This window comes from Sorex fumeus, unplaced genomic scaffold, assembly GCF_029834395.1.
Source record: "Sorex fumeus unplaced genomic scaffold, SorFum_2.1 ptg000063l, whole genome shotgun sequence".
Lineage (NCBI taxonomy): Eukaryota > Metazoa > Chordata > Mammalia > Eulipotyphla > Soricidae > Sorex > Sorex fumeus.
Window position 1 is genome coordinate 47,816,335 of NW_026606120.1, and position 19,995 is coordinate 47,836,329.

Genomic DNA, 19,995 nt, shown 5'->3' on the forward strand with positions numbered 1-19,995 from the left:
AACAGGATAACTTACCAAATAATGTGATCATGTAATTATAGGATTTCTATAGTTACTTGTCTTGATTATCAGTTTTAAAGACCTGACATATCAGAATAGTAAAGTCTAATCAGATATTACTCGGCAAAAAGTTAAAAAACTTTTTTCTGAGGTGAATAAAGGACAAGGATATCCACTCTTATCACTACTATTCAACACAATATTACTAGAAGTCTTAACTGCCTCACGAGACAAGAAAACAAAATTTAAAAGAAATCCAAATTAGAAGAGAAGTAAAACTATCATTTTCAAATGGTATTATAAATTCAAAATTGTTCATTAAAATTTACTAGAAACAATATTAATACAGCAGTGTCAGGTTACAAAGTCAGTATACAATGATGGCTCACATTTCTATGTGCAAACATTGAACCAGAAGAGAAAAAATCAAGTAATCCTGCTTACAACTCTATCATAAATAAAATTTAGGAATTAACAAAGTGAAAGATTTGTGAAAGTGACATTGAAGATTAGAAGTCAATACTGAAAGAAATAAAAGATGAGGAAATGAAAGGCAATCCATGCTGTAGGACAGGAGGGATCATTTGATCAAAGGGTTGGAGAACCTGCTAGCATGCACAGTGCTCTGGGTTCAACCACTAGCACTATATGGCCCTTATTATTTTATTTTATTCTGTTATTTTTAGAATTTATTTATTTTGGTTTTTTGGGTTTCACTCAGCAATGCTCAGGCTCCTGGCTCTGAACTCAGGAATTACTCCTGGCGGTGCACGAGGACCATATGGGATGGCTGGGGATCGAACCAGTTCGGCCACATGCAAGGCAAACACACTGCCCACAGTACTATCACTCTGGTCCCAACCCTTATTATTTTAATTTAAAAAACCAACATCTTAACTAAAAACTCAGTATGAGAGATGAATTGACACCATTGATGTTGCTCAAAAAACAGCCTGAACAGAGCCTCTGCTTAGTGACTTTACTTCACTCTGATTTACACCATATATTACCAACTGACCAAAAAGAAAAATCTAGATTGAAATTATAGACCAGTAATATACATATTAATAAGGTGTTGGCTTGAGTGGTGGTTAGTATGTACCTGAGTTAAGTGGAGGAGATAAGATTGAGGTTAAGTAGCTATTAATGAGTGCTGTTGTTGGCATTCTAAGCATGCTTGCTATGTGCAGATGTGTCTAAGCTAAGCCAGATTTACAAAGCCTAACTTTTCCACTGTTCCATTTTGTAATTAGGAAGCATTTTAGTTGCCCATGGATATAGCTTAAGGGTCAGTGTCATATGGCTTGTGGAGTCTGCTCCATGGCATGGCATGCACCCCATCCCCAGCCCTGCCAGCTGTATCCCTGGAGGACAGGTAGCCCTCAACACCACTGGACACAAGCAATGTCATATTGCCAGGTCCGAGCATTGAATGGTCTACACCTAGTGTTGATGTGTCTCTGGCAATGGCCCCCAACCACCCTGAACACTGGGACTCCTCTACCCTCACTAATTTTGTTTTTAAAATAATTTTGTTAGGAATGGAGCATATCTTGAGTCCTTAGGGATGTACTCCTGACTCTGTGCTCAGAGGTTACTCCTGTTGGTGCGCTGGGGGTACAATATGCTGATGCCCGAGATGAAACTTGGGGGATCAGCAGCAGGCAAACGAATGCCTGGTTTACCTCTGGTTCCTAAAAGAAGTATTTTTATACCACAGAAAACTGTCTGTGGAAGATTATGTGCTAATGTTTGAAAGTTGAAGATACCAAAACTGGTCTTTAAGCAACAATATGTTTTCTCTTAGTTTGTTATTTACACACTCTTTCTCCAGGTCAACCACACTATAAAACTTGGGCTTTTCTGCCCTCTAGTGGAGGCCTGCAGTAAGTAAGCATCTCCTTCTGGCTATAGGAGAGGAAATGTTTTTTCTAGATTTACTTTCCAAATTTCAGATTCCGTTTCCTTAAAGAATTTTTTTATTATCAGTGAAAAATATTTATCATCTTATTCCGTTTTCTAAGATATACGTTCCCTGGATTCCCCATAGGATTAGATCTAGCTGTTGTCCTCAGGTCCTGGGAACATTGCATCCACAAAGACAGCTCTCTTCAAGAATGGCTGTGAAATGTGCTTCTTGAGCTGTACATCTGCTCTGAACTTTTGGGACCAATTTTTAAATACAACTAACAGCTCTTATCACCTCAGATTAATTCACTGAGAGTGAGCACCTTTCTTTGTGCTCCCCATTAATTCTAGCAGCTCTAATATTGATTATTTACTTGATGTTCAAATATATCTATTATTGGGAATCAAGTATATATTTCAGCAGTAAAGTGTTTGCCTTGCATGTATGAGGCCCTGGGTTCCATTCCTATCACTGTAAAATGAGGCAAAACAAAACAAATATATCCAGTTCCTTTGCTCTTTAGTCTTTTCCCTTTTGATACCTGAAAATCTAATTGTTAAGATTTGTCATTGTCATTGTCCTTGTCCTCCCATTGTTCATCGATTTGCTCGAGCGGGCCCAGTAACGTCTCCATTGTGACAGTTGTTACTGTATTTGGCATATCGAATACGTCACGGGCAGCTTGCCAGGCTTTGCCATGCGGGCGAGATACTCTAGGTAGCTTGCCAGGCTTTCTGAGAGGGGCGGAGGAATCGAACTCTGGTCGGCAATGTTAGCAGCTTGCAAGGCAAACGCCCTACCTGCTGTGCTATCGCTCCAGCCCAATTGTTAAGATTTAAACTTTAATATTAGCAAAAATAGCAAGGCATTTACCCCTTCAGAACTTTTTTTAGTATAATACTTACTAATTTTATTTCTTCTTTGTTAGAACTCTTAACTGTACTTATCAGTTCCTTAGTTTGAAAATGATTTTGCGAAACTTAAAAAAATTATGCTGTGATAATTTTTTGGTAATTAGTGCTGCTTCATTTTCCTTCTACATATTTGGTGGTACTCTGAATATTGTTTTAAATTATAACCAACTTGATAGTCTAATTTTTAATGTTCATAAACAATTTAAGTGTTTAATATTAAGAGAAATATAATACATAAATGGATTTCATTTCATGTCCCCCAGATCTTATCATTGATCTTTAGTTTCTTTTCCTGTGGAGGTTCAGTTATGCAATGCCACAGACAGGTAAAAAAGCCATTACTCAGACTTAAGTCATAGGATCTAGTTTGCAGGGCACACAGACCACAGAACAGATGATACAGATGAACAGATGAAAGGGTAATATTGAAACTGTCTTCTGGTGAATCTAACAAGTCAAGAATTCTAAGTGATGTTTGTAGACTGTGAAAATGTTGCTATATGTATTCAGGTGATACTCAAAATATTTGTTGAAGCAGTAACTGATAGTCTTCCTTTTCCAGGTATTATCCTGACATTAATAGATCATGAAACATGAGTGGACTTTGGATAGACATTATATATTACCCAAAAAAAAATTTTACTGTGTTTACAGTTCATGCAGTTGTGCCTCTGTGTTCCTGTTGAATATTCTAGTACAACAAATAAGCAAAACAAGTGTGGGTCTTTAGGAGTGGAATGTGAAATTTCACTTGAAGAGAAGGGAGCAGAATTTGGACATAGAGATAGTACAAAGATTTGGGGATCAGGGCCCCCTTGCTACACCTGGAATATTCCTTTAATACAGAAGGAGTTGCTTAGTCTGGTTGAAGTATATTTGACCTTACTAGACAGAATCCTGACTGCTGCTTAATTTACTTTAAGTATATAATCTCACTTCCAAGAGGCAGTTTTTTAAAAAGTCTTTAATCATACAGTAACTTCAGCATCCTTGTTCCACTGCTGCTCAATGATAAAATGACCGGTAATGAAGGAAGGTGCTTTACTAGCAACAAGCTGACTGGCTGGAAGAAGGCAGATTCAGCATCTTAGAAAACTCTCTTGCAGGTCACAGAAAGCAGGTTACATAGGAACAGCACCTGGAGGTATGTTTTCAGAGAGGGCAGGTTGCAGACTGGTAGGCCACAGAGAACTCTTGTTGGGCTAGTTCTCTTGAGTCAGAAGAGTTCAGCCTGCATGTTATCTTCCTTATACAGGCTTTTGGCGGAAGGACAAATAAGAACATTCTTCATTTGTTGAGAAAACAACCATGCCCAGAGGAGTTTTCCAGTTTTAATTGTGAACCCTGCTCTTAATTCCTTATGGGTCCATGTTAGTACTTACATGACATTCATCTTAGGGTGGTTCAAGTGAGAATATCATCATAAAGAGACTTTAAATTATGGAGAACCAGAAAGTAGCACAGAGGTAGTCTCATTATCTAGCGATAGTGTTACCTGCTTTCTACCCCATATTTAAGCACTCATTTTGGGTTGATAAAATAAAAATATGACCAATAATTTAATGAAGATGAAGCACATGTTGTGTTGCAATTAGCCTTTTTTGCCACTAAGCTGGTCAGGATTCATTGGATAATACGAATTCATTTAATACTGATCAAATAGCTTCTGTATGATTGCCACTATGCAAACATAAACTTGCCCTCAGAGAGTTTACTGTTTGGGAAAAAAGATAATAAATCTCTTTGGAGAGCTGAGTTCTCGTCATTACTGATCTCCTAACACACATTGAAAAATTAATAGTTATGTGTCCCCTGAGCCTTTTAATTATTTTTCCAGATCTCTAAGATAAACTGCTCATCAGTTTATCCGTGGAATTCCTATAAAATACAAATTTTGGGGCCCCGCATTAGATAGTTTGCTATAAATGATCAAAAATCAGTTCTCAGGGCCTGAGAAATGGGGCATAGTGCATGCTTTGCCTGTGGCTGACCCGAGTACTCCTTTTCCTTAAACCCATGAATGAAGGGCTGTAGTACATGACTTGCATGCAGGAGCCCCGGGTTCTATCCATAACACTGCATAATCCCCCAACCACCACTAGGTGCCCTTCACCCCACCCCCAAATTTTGTTCAGGGCAAAGGTTGATTTGTAATAAAGGTAAAGGCCCTCCCATTGTTCATCGATTTGCTCGAGCGGGCCCAGTAACGTCTCCATTGGAGACTTTGTTGTTACTGTGTCTAGCATATCGAATACGTCATGGGGAGCTTGCCAGGCTCTGCCATGTGGGCGAGATACTCTCAGTAGCTTGCCAGGCTCTCCGAGAGGGGCGGAGGAATCGAACTCGGGCCGGCCATGTTGGCTGCGTGCAAGGCAAACGCCCTATAGTTGCTGATTTTCCTGGTAAAGATTTCCATGACCAACTACAAGCTAGCCATTGTGTCTTTCACAAGATTCCTAAAAATATAACACTTGGCTCTCATGAGTTTGAACTGACTAGCTGACTTTTATGAGGTTTCCATATTGCATGTTTGTCAGAAGTGACAGATTCAGAACATAGTTAAGATTTGTTGCTTTTTGAATCAAGTTGGATCCCTGGTGGTAAAAGAGAAAGTATAGTAACCCTAAAATTATCATAAGCAGGGGGCCAGAGACAGGGTAAAGTGCTTACTTTACTTGGAGCTAAAACCCCTGGTACCATATATGGTCCAATGAGCACCACCAAGAATCTCTCACAGAGCCAGGAATAGTCTCTAAGCACCACAAGGTGTGGCCCAAATGATCTCCCACCCCTCAATTATCACATGTAGAAGAGTTGCACAACTAAATATGTTTTTAATTGTAATGTAGTTTGTAGACAAAAATCATCCAGCAACAGCTCTGCATCTAGCTTTGACTAGATGATGATACCTCCTTTTTTTCTTTCTAGATAGCACAGCGGGTAGGGCGTTCGCCTTACAAGCGGCCAACATGGCCGACCCGAGTTCGATTCCTCCGCCCCTCTCGGAGAGCCCGGCAAGCTACCGAGAGAGAGTATTCGATATGCCAGACACAGTAACAACAAAGTCTCCAATGGAGATGTTACTGGGCCCGCTCGAGCAAATTGACGATCAACGGGAGGGCCTTTACCTTTACCTTTACCTTTAGATTATACACATACACTTCATGCATGTGAAGCATGTGCTTTACTATAAAGATACATCCCCATTTCAAGCGATACTTTACAAATGAACTGTTGCTTGAAATCTTAGTCAAACGCTTTAACCTCTGTACTATATCCCCAACCTTAAATTTTCTTGCTTACAATTTCAAGCAACAGAAAACTGAAGAAACATCCACTACATTTCATATATTTCCTTTAAGTTCCTTTAAAGTAAAAACATGTATGATGAGATACTTCCTCAGTAATGATTTCCAGTTTCAGGAGAACTTGGCTAAAATAACTGAAGAACACCAAATTCTTGGCCAACAGTTTCTACTGAAAGGCAGTCTAATTCCCTCCCTTTGAATCTGATCTAGACTGCATCAGTATACCAACAGTGCATGGGCCAAGTAACATTGTACCAACTCTGAGCCTAGACTTTTGGAAGATCCCTGAACAACCATGCTAAAAGACCAACAAAGGCAAGTATAAAATGAGGAAGCCCAAACTATAGATACTCTGACAGTTCCCACCATCCATGCTGAGACCTCAGACATAATATGAGTGAAGGATTCTTCAACTAGTTCACCTGCATAAGCACAGTGCTGCTGTTTGGCCCTAGCAAGAAGGGGCCATAAGGTGACTCTGTGGCTTTAAAGCACTTGCCTGGTAAAGAGAAAGACTGTCAGTTCAAACCTCAGTGCCAACCATAAGCACTAAGGTGAGCCTGAGACTCTGCTATCTCTAGCATCCCTTATGAGAAAGTGCCTGGAAGGTGGCTCAGTGGCTTAAAAAGTGCCATGGGCAAGTATGAGGTCATGAATTTTTACAAACTTTAGTAAACCTTAACCCATAGTCTGGGTTCCCCGTCGAGGGAAAAATTTAAATGACAAAGTGTATTTTATTATTAGCTAGGAGAAATATTGATAGGTCTCTATAAAAGATGAACACACACAAGTTTGGTATGTTCATTCAACAGAATGAATCATCAGAAGTTAAAAAAAGGATTAGTTTCTGCTACATGCAGCAACATGAATGATTTATAACATGCTATAAATTGTTTGTTTTGTTGGTCCCACACTAGGCTATGCTCAGGTCCTACTCCGGACTCTGTGCTCAGAGATACTCCTGGTAGGGCTAGAGAGACTAAATGTGGTGCCAGGATTGATCTAGGTGGGCCATTATGCAAAGCAAGCCCCTTCCACTGTTCTATCATTCCAACAATGCAAAGAGTTTAACGCACCAATGCTACTTGACCTGTTTTCCTCCTAGGGCAAGAATCATTGCTGTATTCTTCCTTTTGTGGAAAATAAACGTGCCTGAAATTGATAATGAAAACTAAAAAGGAGGGTCTGGAGCAATAGTACAATGCATAGAGCCTTGCCTTGCATGTGGCTCACCTGGGTTTGATTCCTAGCACCCAATATAGTCCCCCAAAGCCAAGACAGGAGTAAGTTCTACTGGGTATGACCCCAAAACAAAACAAGAAAGAAAAAAGGGATATAAAAGATATGGAGTTGGTCTGGTTGTGTCTTCCCAGAAATGGAGACAGAATGAGATACAAGTGAATGGGGATAGGGCACGGTAACTATCTAAACTAGAAAATATAGTTGACTGGATGACAAAAGGTATACATATTGCTGGCGATTACTTTTCTCCTCCAATTTTTGTATTTGCCAAATAGGACAAAAGTGCCCAGAGAACAAATATTAAAATGTCAGGGATGGGGGTTGGAGAGAGAATATAGTGGGTTGACGCTTTCCTTGTACACTACTGACTCGGGTTCAATCCCCAGCATCCCATATGGTCTTCTGAGAACTACCCGGAATAGTTCCTGAGTACATAGTCAGAAATAACCCCTGAGCATCAGTCTGTGTGGCCTAAAAACAAAAAATATCAGAGAAAAAAAATTAAAGAAAAAAATTAGCACGTTGGTATCAATAATTCTCTCATATTTTTTCTTTTTAACTTTTCCTTTATCCCAATATTCTTATCTTGTGAAGACCTAATATCTTAATATATAATAAATATAATAATATGCTCGGGTATATTACACACTTTTTCAAAATGTTGGGAGGCAATAGCTTCACTGTGTGAGTTTCCTTGACTTCTTTCCTCTGGGAATTTCAATTTCTTTATCTGAAAAACATTCCTAAATTTCAGTGAATCTGTATTATGATAAATCATAATACCCTGTGTCATTCTATATGTGCCGTTGTGAAAAATAAATGCAGTTCAATTATCATTTAGTGTTCAGTCACATTGCTCATAGATTTATCCTAAATTGTGTGTGTGTGTATTGCAATCAGTGAAGTGTCGTACTGCCAAACTTCTGAGTTTATCAGGTAGCAGTGAAATTCAGTGCTAGGAAAGAAAGCTAGCACATTATATTCATTAAATAATAACTGTTATATTGGTGATCATAGTGATCTGATCATGAGAACTTTATGAAGCAGTGGTGCTCATTGTTTTTGTTCTTCAAGGATTAGAATCATTAATAGGCCATCTTGATGAAATATTTTGATGGTATATCTCTCTTGTTCTTTTTTTTTTTTTTTTTTTTGGTTTTTGGGTCACACCCGGCAATGCACAGGGGTTACTCCTGGCTCTGCACTCAGGAGTTACTCCTGGCGGTGCTCAGGGGACCATATGGGATGCTGGGACTCGAACCCGGGTCGGCCGCGTGCAAGGCAAACGCCCTACCCGCTGTGCTATCTTTCCAGCCCCATGGTATATCTCTCTTGTAATAGAATGAAATTGCATATTAGGAATATGGCATCTTCACGTGGTTTTTAGAGATAATCTGGGAAATATGGTAGATACAATTCCTCCAGGAATAAATTTTAGTAATATAAACCTTGTGGGTTGCTCGAAGCCATTTTCTGCAGAGAGACTATGATACATACCATGAATGAATTACTCTTACATGTAAAGAAAGCTTTGTGAAATTGCACTGTTGATATTGTGATATAATACCTACTTTTTAAATTATTTTTTCTCATTTTCTTTCTATGCAGGAGGCAGACAGTGGGGAGGAGGAATGCCGGTCACAGCCCAGGAGGTATGTTTGTGTGTGCTACCTGAAAGTCTACCTGTTGTTAATGGTTTTTTACCTCTAATTCTTTGTCTGTCTTGTCAGATTAATTTATCTTCATTTTCCAAGTTATTTGTCAAGAATGGGATTGCTTTAAGAACCCAGTTGTTGATTCAGAAAATTTTAAAATGGTAGATTGCTTTAAAAATTGTAGAAAGGTCACTGTTGGCCCAGAATTGATCCAAGTGTCCTAGCTTGAGTGATAAAAAAGCAAAATTTCCTTAATATTTAGGAAAATAGCAACTGAAGAACATTTCAGCATACATTTTTGTACTCGTATTCATCATTTATTTTGATAGCGTTTAGCATTTTTACATACTGTTTAATATTTCACCTCCTAAAATCCAAGAACAAGCTGAGTAATTCATTCAATCCTTAAAATACAATGAAAGGGGTTGGAGCTATAGTACAATGGGTTTGCCTTGCATGCGGCCGACCCAGGTTGGATCCCCTGCATCCCATATGGTCCCCCGAGCACTGCCAGTAGCAATTCCTGAGTGCAGAGTCAGGAGTAACTCCTGAGCTTCACCAGGTGTGACCCAAAAAGCAGGAAAAATAAAATTCAATAGAAATTCTTCTCTTTCTCATGAACTCATGGGCCAGCTACTATTAAAAGAGAAACATTTTTAAAAAAAGAGAGAGAGAGAGTAACATTTAGAAAATATATGATGATATTTCTTTCATTCCTTTAAATGGTTTTAAAGTCATTTCCCTTCCATAAGAAACAATCCTGGTAAGGTCAAGATGTCTTTTAAGTGTTACCAAAGTTAATGTCCTGTGATATCAGTGAGCTATTCCAAATGATACAGAGGGGCCAGGGAGATAATTCAGAGGCCTGGTATTCTTACCTGACCAGTGCCCCAGGTTTGATCTTTGATACTACATTGCCTCCTAAACACTGCTGTGTATAACTATGGTGTCCTCCAGTACCACTGGGAAGCCCCCAGCTGGAAAAAAACCTGAACGATACGGAGAATGAATACAAAGGCTTAAATAAGTATGCTCAATGTGGAAAAGTTGACTAAAGGGAATGAACTGAATGATTTCTCGGGCCAGGGAAATAGTACAAAATATAATGTACTTGCCTTGCATGTGTCTACATTAGCGTGTGACCCTGGATAGATATGACAAAAATAAAAAGAAGAAAAAAAAGATTATCTACAAGAAATGCTTTCTTCTCCCTAACCACCTTTTTTTGATGGGTGGCGGTGAGGAAAGCAGTGTTCAGTGATTCTTACTATGTTCAGGAATCACTCCTGGAAGTGCTTTAAAGATCATATACAGTGCTGGAGATTAAACTGAGATTGATTCCATGCAGGGCAAGCATCTTACCCTTGTACTATCTCTTTGACTCCAGGGAATGCTTTCTTAATAATTAATGATCATACTTCACTCTTACAGAATATGAGATAATATAGAAATAATCTCTTCATTGGTAACTAAGGTTATTAGCAGAATTTTTCCAGCCATAGTTATCACAAAAATTCTGGCTTAGGGGCCAAAGAGATAGCTCAATGGATTAGAGAACATGCCGTGCATACAAGAAAGCCTCAGTTCAATCCTTGGCACCGCATATGGCCTCCTGAGCCATAAAGAACCTCTGAACACTGCCAAATATTACCCAAAAACAAAATTTTGGACCTAAAGCCCATTTTCTTTTATTAAAGGAGAGGAGCCACACTTTTGCATGCAGCTAGAGATAGAAATTTAGAAGAAATGTTAGCTTTATGGCTACATTCCCATCAGAATTATAATAGTATTCTCAAGAATTCTTAAATTTTAGAATAGGCAAAATTTAAGTATCTTTGGGTTGATGTCAAGCTTTACATATTGACTTGGCATCTATTTGAGATGCTTGTTCCAAAAAAATTACATAATCAGAAGGCAATGCAATTTTAGTTATAGTATTGAATTGTCAAGCCAATTAAAAACTGTAAAGACCCCTGACTGTAAGCCTATTGGGACTAAATGATTCATATGACTAGCAGAAGGATTTGCAGGTTTCTTCTTTATACCAAAAACAGATCCTTTAAAAAAATTTGAAGAAAAACCTTGTTGCACCCATTTTTAAATATCTATTTATGAAAGTCTATTATCATATCTTACATTTAGTTTGTTTCCCAGCTTATTTCTAATCTAATTACTTTAGTCTGACTCCAAGCAAAGAAACTTTTGTTAAGTTCCAGTTAAATGTCCCTTGGTCAATTCTTGTGTTTGGCTGCTGCAGATTGTTCTGGCATTCTCACTCACAGAATAAACCAGCATTTGGATTATTCACGGAGCGTGCCTGAACTCATCTTGCCAGTTTCTTAATCCAGTTATGATTTGTAGTAAGGAATTTAATCATAAACATCCTATCAATAAAACTAAATGCCAGTTGGAGGCAATTTTTTAAAATCATTAATCTCTTTTTTAACCAAGTGCCATTTACTGGGAAAGTTGTAAATTATAAGTAACCTTTTAATATGACTTGCCTGATTTATGACTTCAAAACATAATTTGGGGAGGCTGCTCAAAGGACAGGAGCCTATGCTTTACATATGAGAAACTCAGATTCAATCCTTGGCACCGTAAGGTCTTTTGAGCACTTCTAGGATCAACCAAACCAGGAGTTGCGTCTGAGCACTACTAGGTATGGCCCAAAAACCAAAGGAAAAAAACAAAACCAATGTTTACAGGCAACAGCAGCAATAAAATAAAGAGGACTACATTAAAATGAAAACATTTAATAAAGCATCATATTTTTAGTTATAATTTAAAAACCATTTTGTACAAAACAGGGATGAATTTGCTAAAAGGATCTGTGACTCGATCGTTCTGGTTCTCCAGAGAGACCAGTGAGGATGATAGGAGACCCCAATGCAGGCGCCGAGCCACAGGAAGGTTGGGGAGGGCACCTGCCTCGCCGGTGGATGACCTGGGTTCAGAATCTGGCACCCTTAAAGTCCCCCAAGCACCACCGGGAGTGACCTCTGAGCATCACTGGGTGTGACCCAGAAGCAAAAGAATAAGTTAGAAAAGGAAGAAAGAATGAAAATTCAAAATGAAGGGGGGGAAGGCAGAGTAGCTTGCAGGGAGCTTAGGAGAGGGTGACCCTCTGGGTGAGCTTAAGGGTCCCTGAGAAAGTTACGCTTCTTGGAGTTTTGATATCCCGAAAACGGTCTAATTCCATTTCTCCTGCTAGCTCGGTCCTGCTCGGGGCTTTTCAGTCACTTGCAGCCTCTTAGAAACCTATAAATAGTTATAATCCCAAGTTCCAGTGAGCTCCTTACACTCGGTGGAATGTGGAATACTCTGAAACCCGTGTCCCGGGAACTCAGACTCAGAGCCCGTTCCTGGCCCCATCTCACAAGTGCTCGTCAGATCAGTGTCTTGCCCTCACTTGGGGCGACAGCCGCCTTCTACCCATGCTCCACACAGGCCTCGGGCATCACTCTGCTCATTTTTCTCAATGAAGCCTCAAAGCCAGATTTTGGTGGTTCTTCTTAAACTCATTTTGTTCCTGTGAAGCACTAGATTGGGAATTACAGTGTTTACTTTGCAGATTTCATTCTTTAATTTTCTTGTTTTCTTATCGGACTGGAGCGATAGCACAGCGGGTAGGGCATTTGCTTTGCATGCAGCTGACCAGGGTTCGATTCCTCCGTCCCTCTCAGAGAGCCCAGTAAGCTACCGAGAGTATCCCGCCCACATGGCAGAACCTGGCAAGCTCCCCTTGGCTTATTCGAGATGCCAAAAACAGTAACAACAAATCTCACAATGGAGACGTTACAGGTGCATGCTTGAGGAAATCAGTGGACAATGGGAGGACAGTGCTACAGTGCTACATCGAAATTTAACATGTGCATCAAAGGACACAGTCAACAGTGTGAAAAAAATAAAGCAGAAAATTGGAGAATATATTTGTAAATCACATACCTATTAAGGGCATAATGTCCAGAACAGTGTTTTCCAAAGTAGGTAATGTACTGGAAGGATCCAGGGACTGTGATAGCATCTTTGTTGCAATTAGGGGGTGTTTTTTGTTTGTTTGCTTACAGAAGGTGGATTGCCAGGGGGACATGGAGTGGGGTTTTTTGTTGTTGGGTGGGGTTTTTTTAAAGAGGTCAGTACCTAAATAAAATAATAGGTAAGTTATTTTGGGGAATCTCTGGTTTTGAATATATAAAGAACTCTCAAGGGATCAGAGCAGTAGTACAGCAGGTAGGCCAGTTGCCTTGCAAACAGCTAATCTGGGGTTTGTCCTCAGTACCTCATAAGGTCCCTTGAACCCACCAGGAGTGATCCCTGAGCACAGAGCCAGGAATAAGCCCTGAGCACCACTGGGTGTAACCCCCGACCCCCCCAAAAAAAGCCAAAAGAAAACAAAGACACTCAAAGTACTATAGACTTAATGGGAGCCACGGGGAGAAAAAACAGAAGAGGTAAGGGGTAGAGAGAGAAGGAGCAATAGGGAAGAGAGAGTGTTGCCCCCACAGTAGTTAGCATGCAGCTGGCACTCAGTAATGCTTTTTGAATAAATGCAGATAGAGCAATGTTAGTGTATTTTACTAGCAGTGATTTCCTTGATAGGAAGCTTATGCGAGGGTATATGAAGAGTTCACCTTGGAACATGTGAAACAAAGCAGTAGTCAAGTGGAGGCAGCTTGAATATAGTTGAAAGAAAACATAGACTCTGAGCATCTTGTGTAAGATCTAGTTTCACAGTGATGGTTGCTACTTCATTCAATCTGTGGCTACATCATTCTTCTAAATCTTTGGCTTTGATACCTAGTCAAGTTTTCTGTAACTTGTATTTGTTTTGTTTTTTACCTTCACATGAAATTTGCTTATAAATGGATAGACAAGGAGAATATCATGCTAAGTGAAGTCAGTCAGAGGAAGAGGGACAGAGACATAGACTGATTGCGCTCATTTTGGGGATGTTTGAAAAAAGTTTGAGACTAATACTCAAGGACAGTAGAAGCAAGGGCCGGGAGGTCTGGTCCATGATTGGTAGCTTGCCACAAGTAGGAGTTGGGAATGGAAGGGAGGGCATTTAGGTCAGAGAAGAGATCACTATGACAGTGATCGCTGGAAATGATTTCTCTAGACAAGAACTGAGTGCTGAAAGAGGCAAAGGGACATACACAATAACTACTATTCGGTACCTTCATCGTAAACCATAATGCCCAAAAGGAAAGGGAGAGAGGGAGAGAAAGAGAAAAGTGTCTGCCTTAGAGGCAGACTGGCAGATGGTAGGAGGGAAACTGGGGACATTGGTGGTGGGAAACATTTACTGGAGGGGACATGTGTGTTATAACATTGTATGACTGAAACCCAGTCATTAACAACTTTGTAACTGATAGCTCATTGGTGATCCAATTGAAATAAAAAAAGATGTGACTTCATTTAGTTTCAGTCTATTTGGTAAAATAATTTCTGCATGAATTTAGATATCTTAATAATGTGTAATGTTGCCCTTTTTTTGTGAGAAGGTGACAGACTTCTGCTGCAGCACAAATCAAAGAATATATCAACCTAAATAATAAGAATATTCTACTTAAATTAAAAAATTAGAAACAGACAAAGAAAAAAGTCCATTGTAAATATGAAAGGATCATTTATCCTTATCTTTCATTTTTTATCTCTAGAAAAATGAAAATGGTGCTGGAAAGATAGTACAGTAGCTAGAGTGCTTGCCTTACTTGTAGCTGACCTGGGCTCAGTGATTCCCCTCCCCTACAACCCCTCCCCAAGTACGCGAGGTATGATTTCTAAGTACAGCCAGATGTGGCCCCAAAAATAAAAACTAAAACTTGAAACAATCATAGGTACAGGAAAGTTGTGACTATAGTACAAGGAATGCTTTTATTAAATGTTTTTAAATTTCATTGTAGTTTAGTATGGTTATAATAGTGTTAACATTTATGGCTTTGATGTACAAAGCTACTGCACTTTTACCACAGAAATGCCTTAAGACCCTCCATCACTGTCTTTTTGCCGTTTCTGGTCAGCCTCTTCCTTCCTTCTTGTCGTCACCCCCTATGGCTTGTTAATCTCTTTATAATCAAAGGCTTATCCTCATTTGATATTTTCAATTCTCTTTCTTTGTTTCCCTATATATCACAGATTAGTGAAATCATTCCGTCCAAGGGGATTTTTTTCCTTCATCAGGGGAGTAAGTACTCCCTCACTGTGCTGTTTTAAGAAATAAAATAATGATGTTAATGTTTCATATAGAATCCCAGTATATGTTGAGTTTATGTATGTATACATACATTTATTTGAAAAGTAGAATTTTCCAGATATTAAAAACTGGCTTTTATTGTCTCATTGAAGCTCTGCATCTTTGCTCTTTGGGCCTTTGGGCAGAGAGGGGTTGCATAGGAAGGGAAGGACACCAGGGTAGGGATTGAATCCAGAGACTCAGCATGCAGAGCAAGCACTTCAGCCCATTCAGTTACCTCCCTGGCCCTACTGGCCCTCCTGAAGTCTCAATCTCCACTTCTAATGGAGTATGACCACCAGGGGGTGCAGTGAGCTGCCCTCATTCTCTTTGAGTCCTGTCGTCATTCTGAATAGCTCCTTTAAACTGTAAAGTTACACCTTTAAAGCTCTTTTTCTGGCCACTTGACATCTAGGAATTCTTGACCGTTAAAAATGTTAATTTCATTGAAGTACTCTTTGTTTCTGAAGAATGTCTTCACGGACATACTCTTTAGTTTACATACATCTGGCATGCTTTGCTTCTGACATTCTTCAGAAATCTGATTTGAAAGCAAATCTTATTGCAGTCATAATTAAATTAGGTATATCTTAAGTAGATACATCATTTAGCTTCTGTCCAAGATGTTGTTATTTATGGTATAAACAGGAGCAAAAATAACTTTCTCCTCAGTTACTTTGCTAAAAATTCTTTGAAAAAATAACTTGGGGAGCCAGAGTGATAGTACAGCAAGTAGGGCATTTGCCTTACACCCAGCCAACCCAGGTTTGATACCCCAGTGCCCCTATAAGGACCCTCAAACCCTCCAGGAATGATCCCTGAGTGTAGAGCCAGAAGTAAGCTCCAAGCACTGCCAGATGAATGGCTCCCCCCCAAAAAATAAAATTTTTATAAAAATGAAAAACAGTAATACATTTTCAAATATCTGTTACTGCTGGAAGATAGTTCTTGATGAAGTAGTGGAGTAAAAAGTAACAAAAACTATCTCCTCAACATTGCATTGGCAGAAACTGTCCAATGTCAATATGGTAGAATGCTAACATCTGTTGAAGGCTTTCAACATTTAGAGAGAAAATTTTTGTCTGTTTGTCAGCCACACCCAACTCAGTATGTGGGTTGGGGGTAGGAGTCTCCTCCCAGAGATGCTTGGGAATCATGTGCAAGACCCAGGAATTGAATCTGAGCTTCCTATAACTCCAGCCCTTTGAGCCATCTTCCCAGTCCCTCAGAAGGAATTATTTGGATGGTAAATTGTGGCCATTTTATCTCCACATTCTTAGATAAACATTTTAGACCTCCCAAAAGCAACCCCCAAAAAGGGAAAGACCTTCCTAAAATTATATTTTTTTGCTTTCTTTTTTTTTTCCTTTTTGGGTCACACCCAGCATTGCACAGGGGTTACTCCTGGCTCATGCACTCAAGAATTACTCCTTGCAGTGCTCAGGGGACCATATGAGATGCTGGAATCGAAACCGAGTTGGCCATGTGCAAGGCAAACGCCCTATCTGCCGTGCTATCGCTCCAGCTCCTTTTCCTAAAATTCTTTTGGAATTTCTGGGACAGAGAGATAAGACAACAGGTTAAACATGTGCCTTGCATGCAGCCAATCTGGATTGGCAATCCCTGGCACCACATCTGATCCCATGAGCCCCACCAGGAGTGATCCCTGAGTGAAGAACCAGGAATAAGGTCTGAGTACTCCCTGTGTGACTTAAAAACCAAAAGATAAAAAAATAAAATAATACTCATATGGAATCTCAGGGGTTACTGATTGGCTAAAATTGGAGGACTCAAACTTTCTGATTTCTAAAGTTACAACAAAGCTATGTTAATACAAACAGTATTGTGTTGACATAAAGACCATGAGGTGGGGACTAGGGTATGGTTCAGAGGCTAAAGAATCTGCCTTGCAAGCATGAGGCCGTGAATGTGATTCCCTAATGCTTCCTCTCTGTACAAGCATAGTACTGGCAGTTCTGCTGTTTGTGCCTGGCAACTCTGCTAACTGTGATCTCTGGCACGGCAAACAATGTTGCCTGCACCGTAGCCTGGTGTGACAAAGGGAGGTCTGACTCTCTCCAGGAGTTGACACACCTAGTTATGGTGCTTGCACATTTTTAGTTTGTAGTACTTGCTGCAGGTTACTGAATAAGGGAAAATATTTGGAATCATGTGTCTGATAAGAAAATATAAAGACAGCTCCAGGGCTGTGAATAGAGCTCAGCTCTAGACTTGCCTTTCATGTGTAAGTCTCTGAGTTTGGTTCCCAGGACTGCAGAACAAATGAACAAACAAAAGTCTGGAGTCAAATCCTAAAGCTCTTATAATTGTTAGGATGGCTATTAATAATAGCAAAACAAAACAGAGAACTTTTGGGACCAGAGCAATAGTACAGCAGGTAGGACATTTGCCTTGCAGGTGACTGACCTGGCATCCCCAGCATACCATATGGTTCCCCCAGCACTGCAAATAGTAATTCCTGAATGCAGAGCCAGGAGTAACTCCTGAGCATCTCCAGATGTGACCCCCTCAAAGAAAGCAAAAAAACAATAATAACAAAGAACTGTTCTAGGTGTTGATAAGGGTATGGAGAAACCGGAACCCCGTATACTATTTATTGGTAGTAAAGTAAAAATGGTACAATCACTATGGGAAAGACAGTATGACAAATCCACAAAAAGTTAATAAATAGATTTATTGTATGACCAAGTAATATGCCCCCAGGAATTTAAAGCATCGTTATCAGTAGCTAGATGAATAAGTGAGCTATTCTCTATACATACAAAAGATATTATTTAACCTTAAAAAAATAGAGATTGGGGGAGGATGACGGGAAAGAAACTGGGGATATTACTAGTGGGAAATGTACACTGGTGGAGGGATGGGTGTTGGAACACTGTATGATGAAATCCAACCATGAACAGCTTTGTTACTCTGTATGTCACGTGAGTCAACTAAAGAGGAAGGGGGAGAGAGAGAGTTTGCAATATACTGATGAATCTGAGCTTTATGCTATGTGAAATATGACAATCACAAAGTGATAAATTCTATATGTCAACCTAAATGAGGTACTTGGAATAGTCAGAAATCATAAAAGCAGGATCAGGGGGATGACTCAAAAGACTGGAGCACGTTCTTTGCCTGTAGGACCTTCAAGTTTGATTCTCTATGGTCCCCCGTGCACCACTGGGTGGGCTGCCCCAAGTAGTAATAAATAAATAACAAAAGATAAAAAATCAGGGGCTGGAGCAATAGCACAGCAGGTAGGGCATTTGCCTTGCATGCAGCCGACCCGGGTTCGATTCCCAGCATCCCATATGGTCCCCTGAGCACCGCCAGGGGTAATTCCTGAGTACAGACCCCTGTGTATCGCCAGGTGTGACCCCAAAAAGAAAAAAAAAGATAAAAAATCATAAAGACTATTAATAGTGGATGCCAAGATATGGGACAGAGAAAAATAGAACATTTTCTTCTCTTAAAAATTTGTTTAATGAGTAGAGTTTTCATTTTTATAAGGTAACATAATATAGGGTTCAGGGATATAGTTTGCTTTGCATGTGTGGGGCCCTGAATTCAATTTCCACATGATCTCCCAAGCACTGCTGAATGTGATCCCAAAACAAAACCAAAAAAACCCACTTATATGGATGTCTAGTGATGATGGTTTAATTTAATACCAGCCGGAGAGCCCGGCAAGCTACCGAGAGTATTCAATATGCCAGACACAGTAACAACAAAGTCTCCAATGGAGACGTTACTGGGCCCGCTCGAGCAAATCGACGATCAACGGGAGGGCCTTTACCTTACCTTAAAAACCATTCAGATAAAAATCTGTTATGTATCTTTAACTACTGATTTAAAAAAGAACTAGAAAAGAAAAACCTATCACTACTGCATTGGTTTTGGTTTTTGTGTTTTTGCTTTTTGGGTCACACTCAGCCGATGCTTAGGGGTTACTCCTGGCTCTGCACTCAGGAATCACTATGGCGGTGCTTGGGGGACCATATGGGATGCTGGGAATTGAACCCGGGTTTTGGCCGCATGCAAGGCAAATGCCCTACCCACTGTGCTATTGCTCTAGCCCTAGGTTTTTGTATTTTTGGCTGGGGAGGGGTGTAGGTTTTGGGGGGGCTGTGCCCAGGTATCACAGCACCACTATATGTGACCATCTGTACTGCTAAAGATTTGAACTGGGGTCAGCAGGGTGCAAGGCTAGTCCATCAAGTACTACCTTGATGGCCCCATTACTGCTTATTTAGTAGTAATAAGACCCTCTTAACTGTATATGCAGTTATAAATTCTATAGACTGCATCCTGAAAATTAGCTCTATTTTCTTTTTAGTTGAACTTTGCCTTTCTTTATCAGAGCTGATGTTTAGCAAAAATACATATTTCAGAGTAAAAATGTGTGAAGCAAGCAGAATTCCTCCATTAGTAGGAGTGGGACGTAGGCATCCATGGGAGTATTGCCTTTATCTTTTCTTGAGCTTGAAAGCATTTAGGCATATCGTGATTCAGTTTCCATTAAAAAAAAAACTGATACCTCTGCCACACAAAAAGGGGGGGACCAGAAGATAATACAGGAGTGATGACTCTTGCTTTGCATACAGTTTACCCCAAGTTCATCCCCAGCATCATATATGGTCCCTTGAGAACAGATCCAAAAGAGACCCTTTAGCACAGAGCCAAGAATAGCCCCTGAGCACAGCAGGGTATGGCCCAATCTCCA

General features: G+C 39.9%; 1 protein-coding gene across 1 annotated transcript in view; it reads left to right on the forward strand.

Moving 5' to 3' along the window:
• SSH2 (slingshot protein phosphatase 2) overlaps positions 1 to 19,995 on the forward strand; it is a 265,785-nt gene that overhangs the window by 94,988 nt on the left and 150,802 nt on the right. The window contains exon 2 of the mRNA XM_056126678.1: positions 8,982 to 9,025. Coding sequence (XP_055982653.1) covers positions 8,982 to 9,025 — 44 coding nt within the window. The remainder of the gene's footprint in view (positions 1 to 8,981; positions 9,026 to 19,995) is intronic.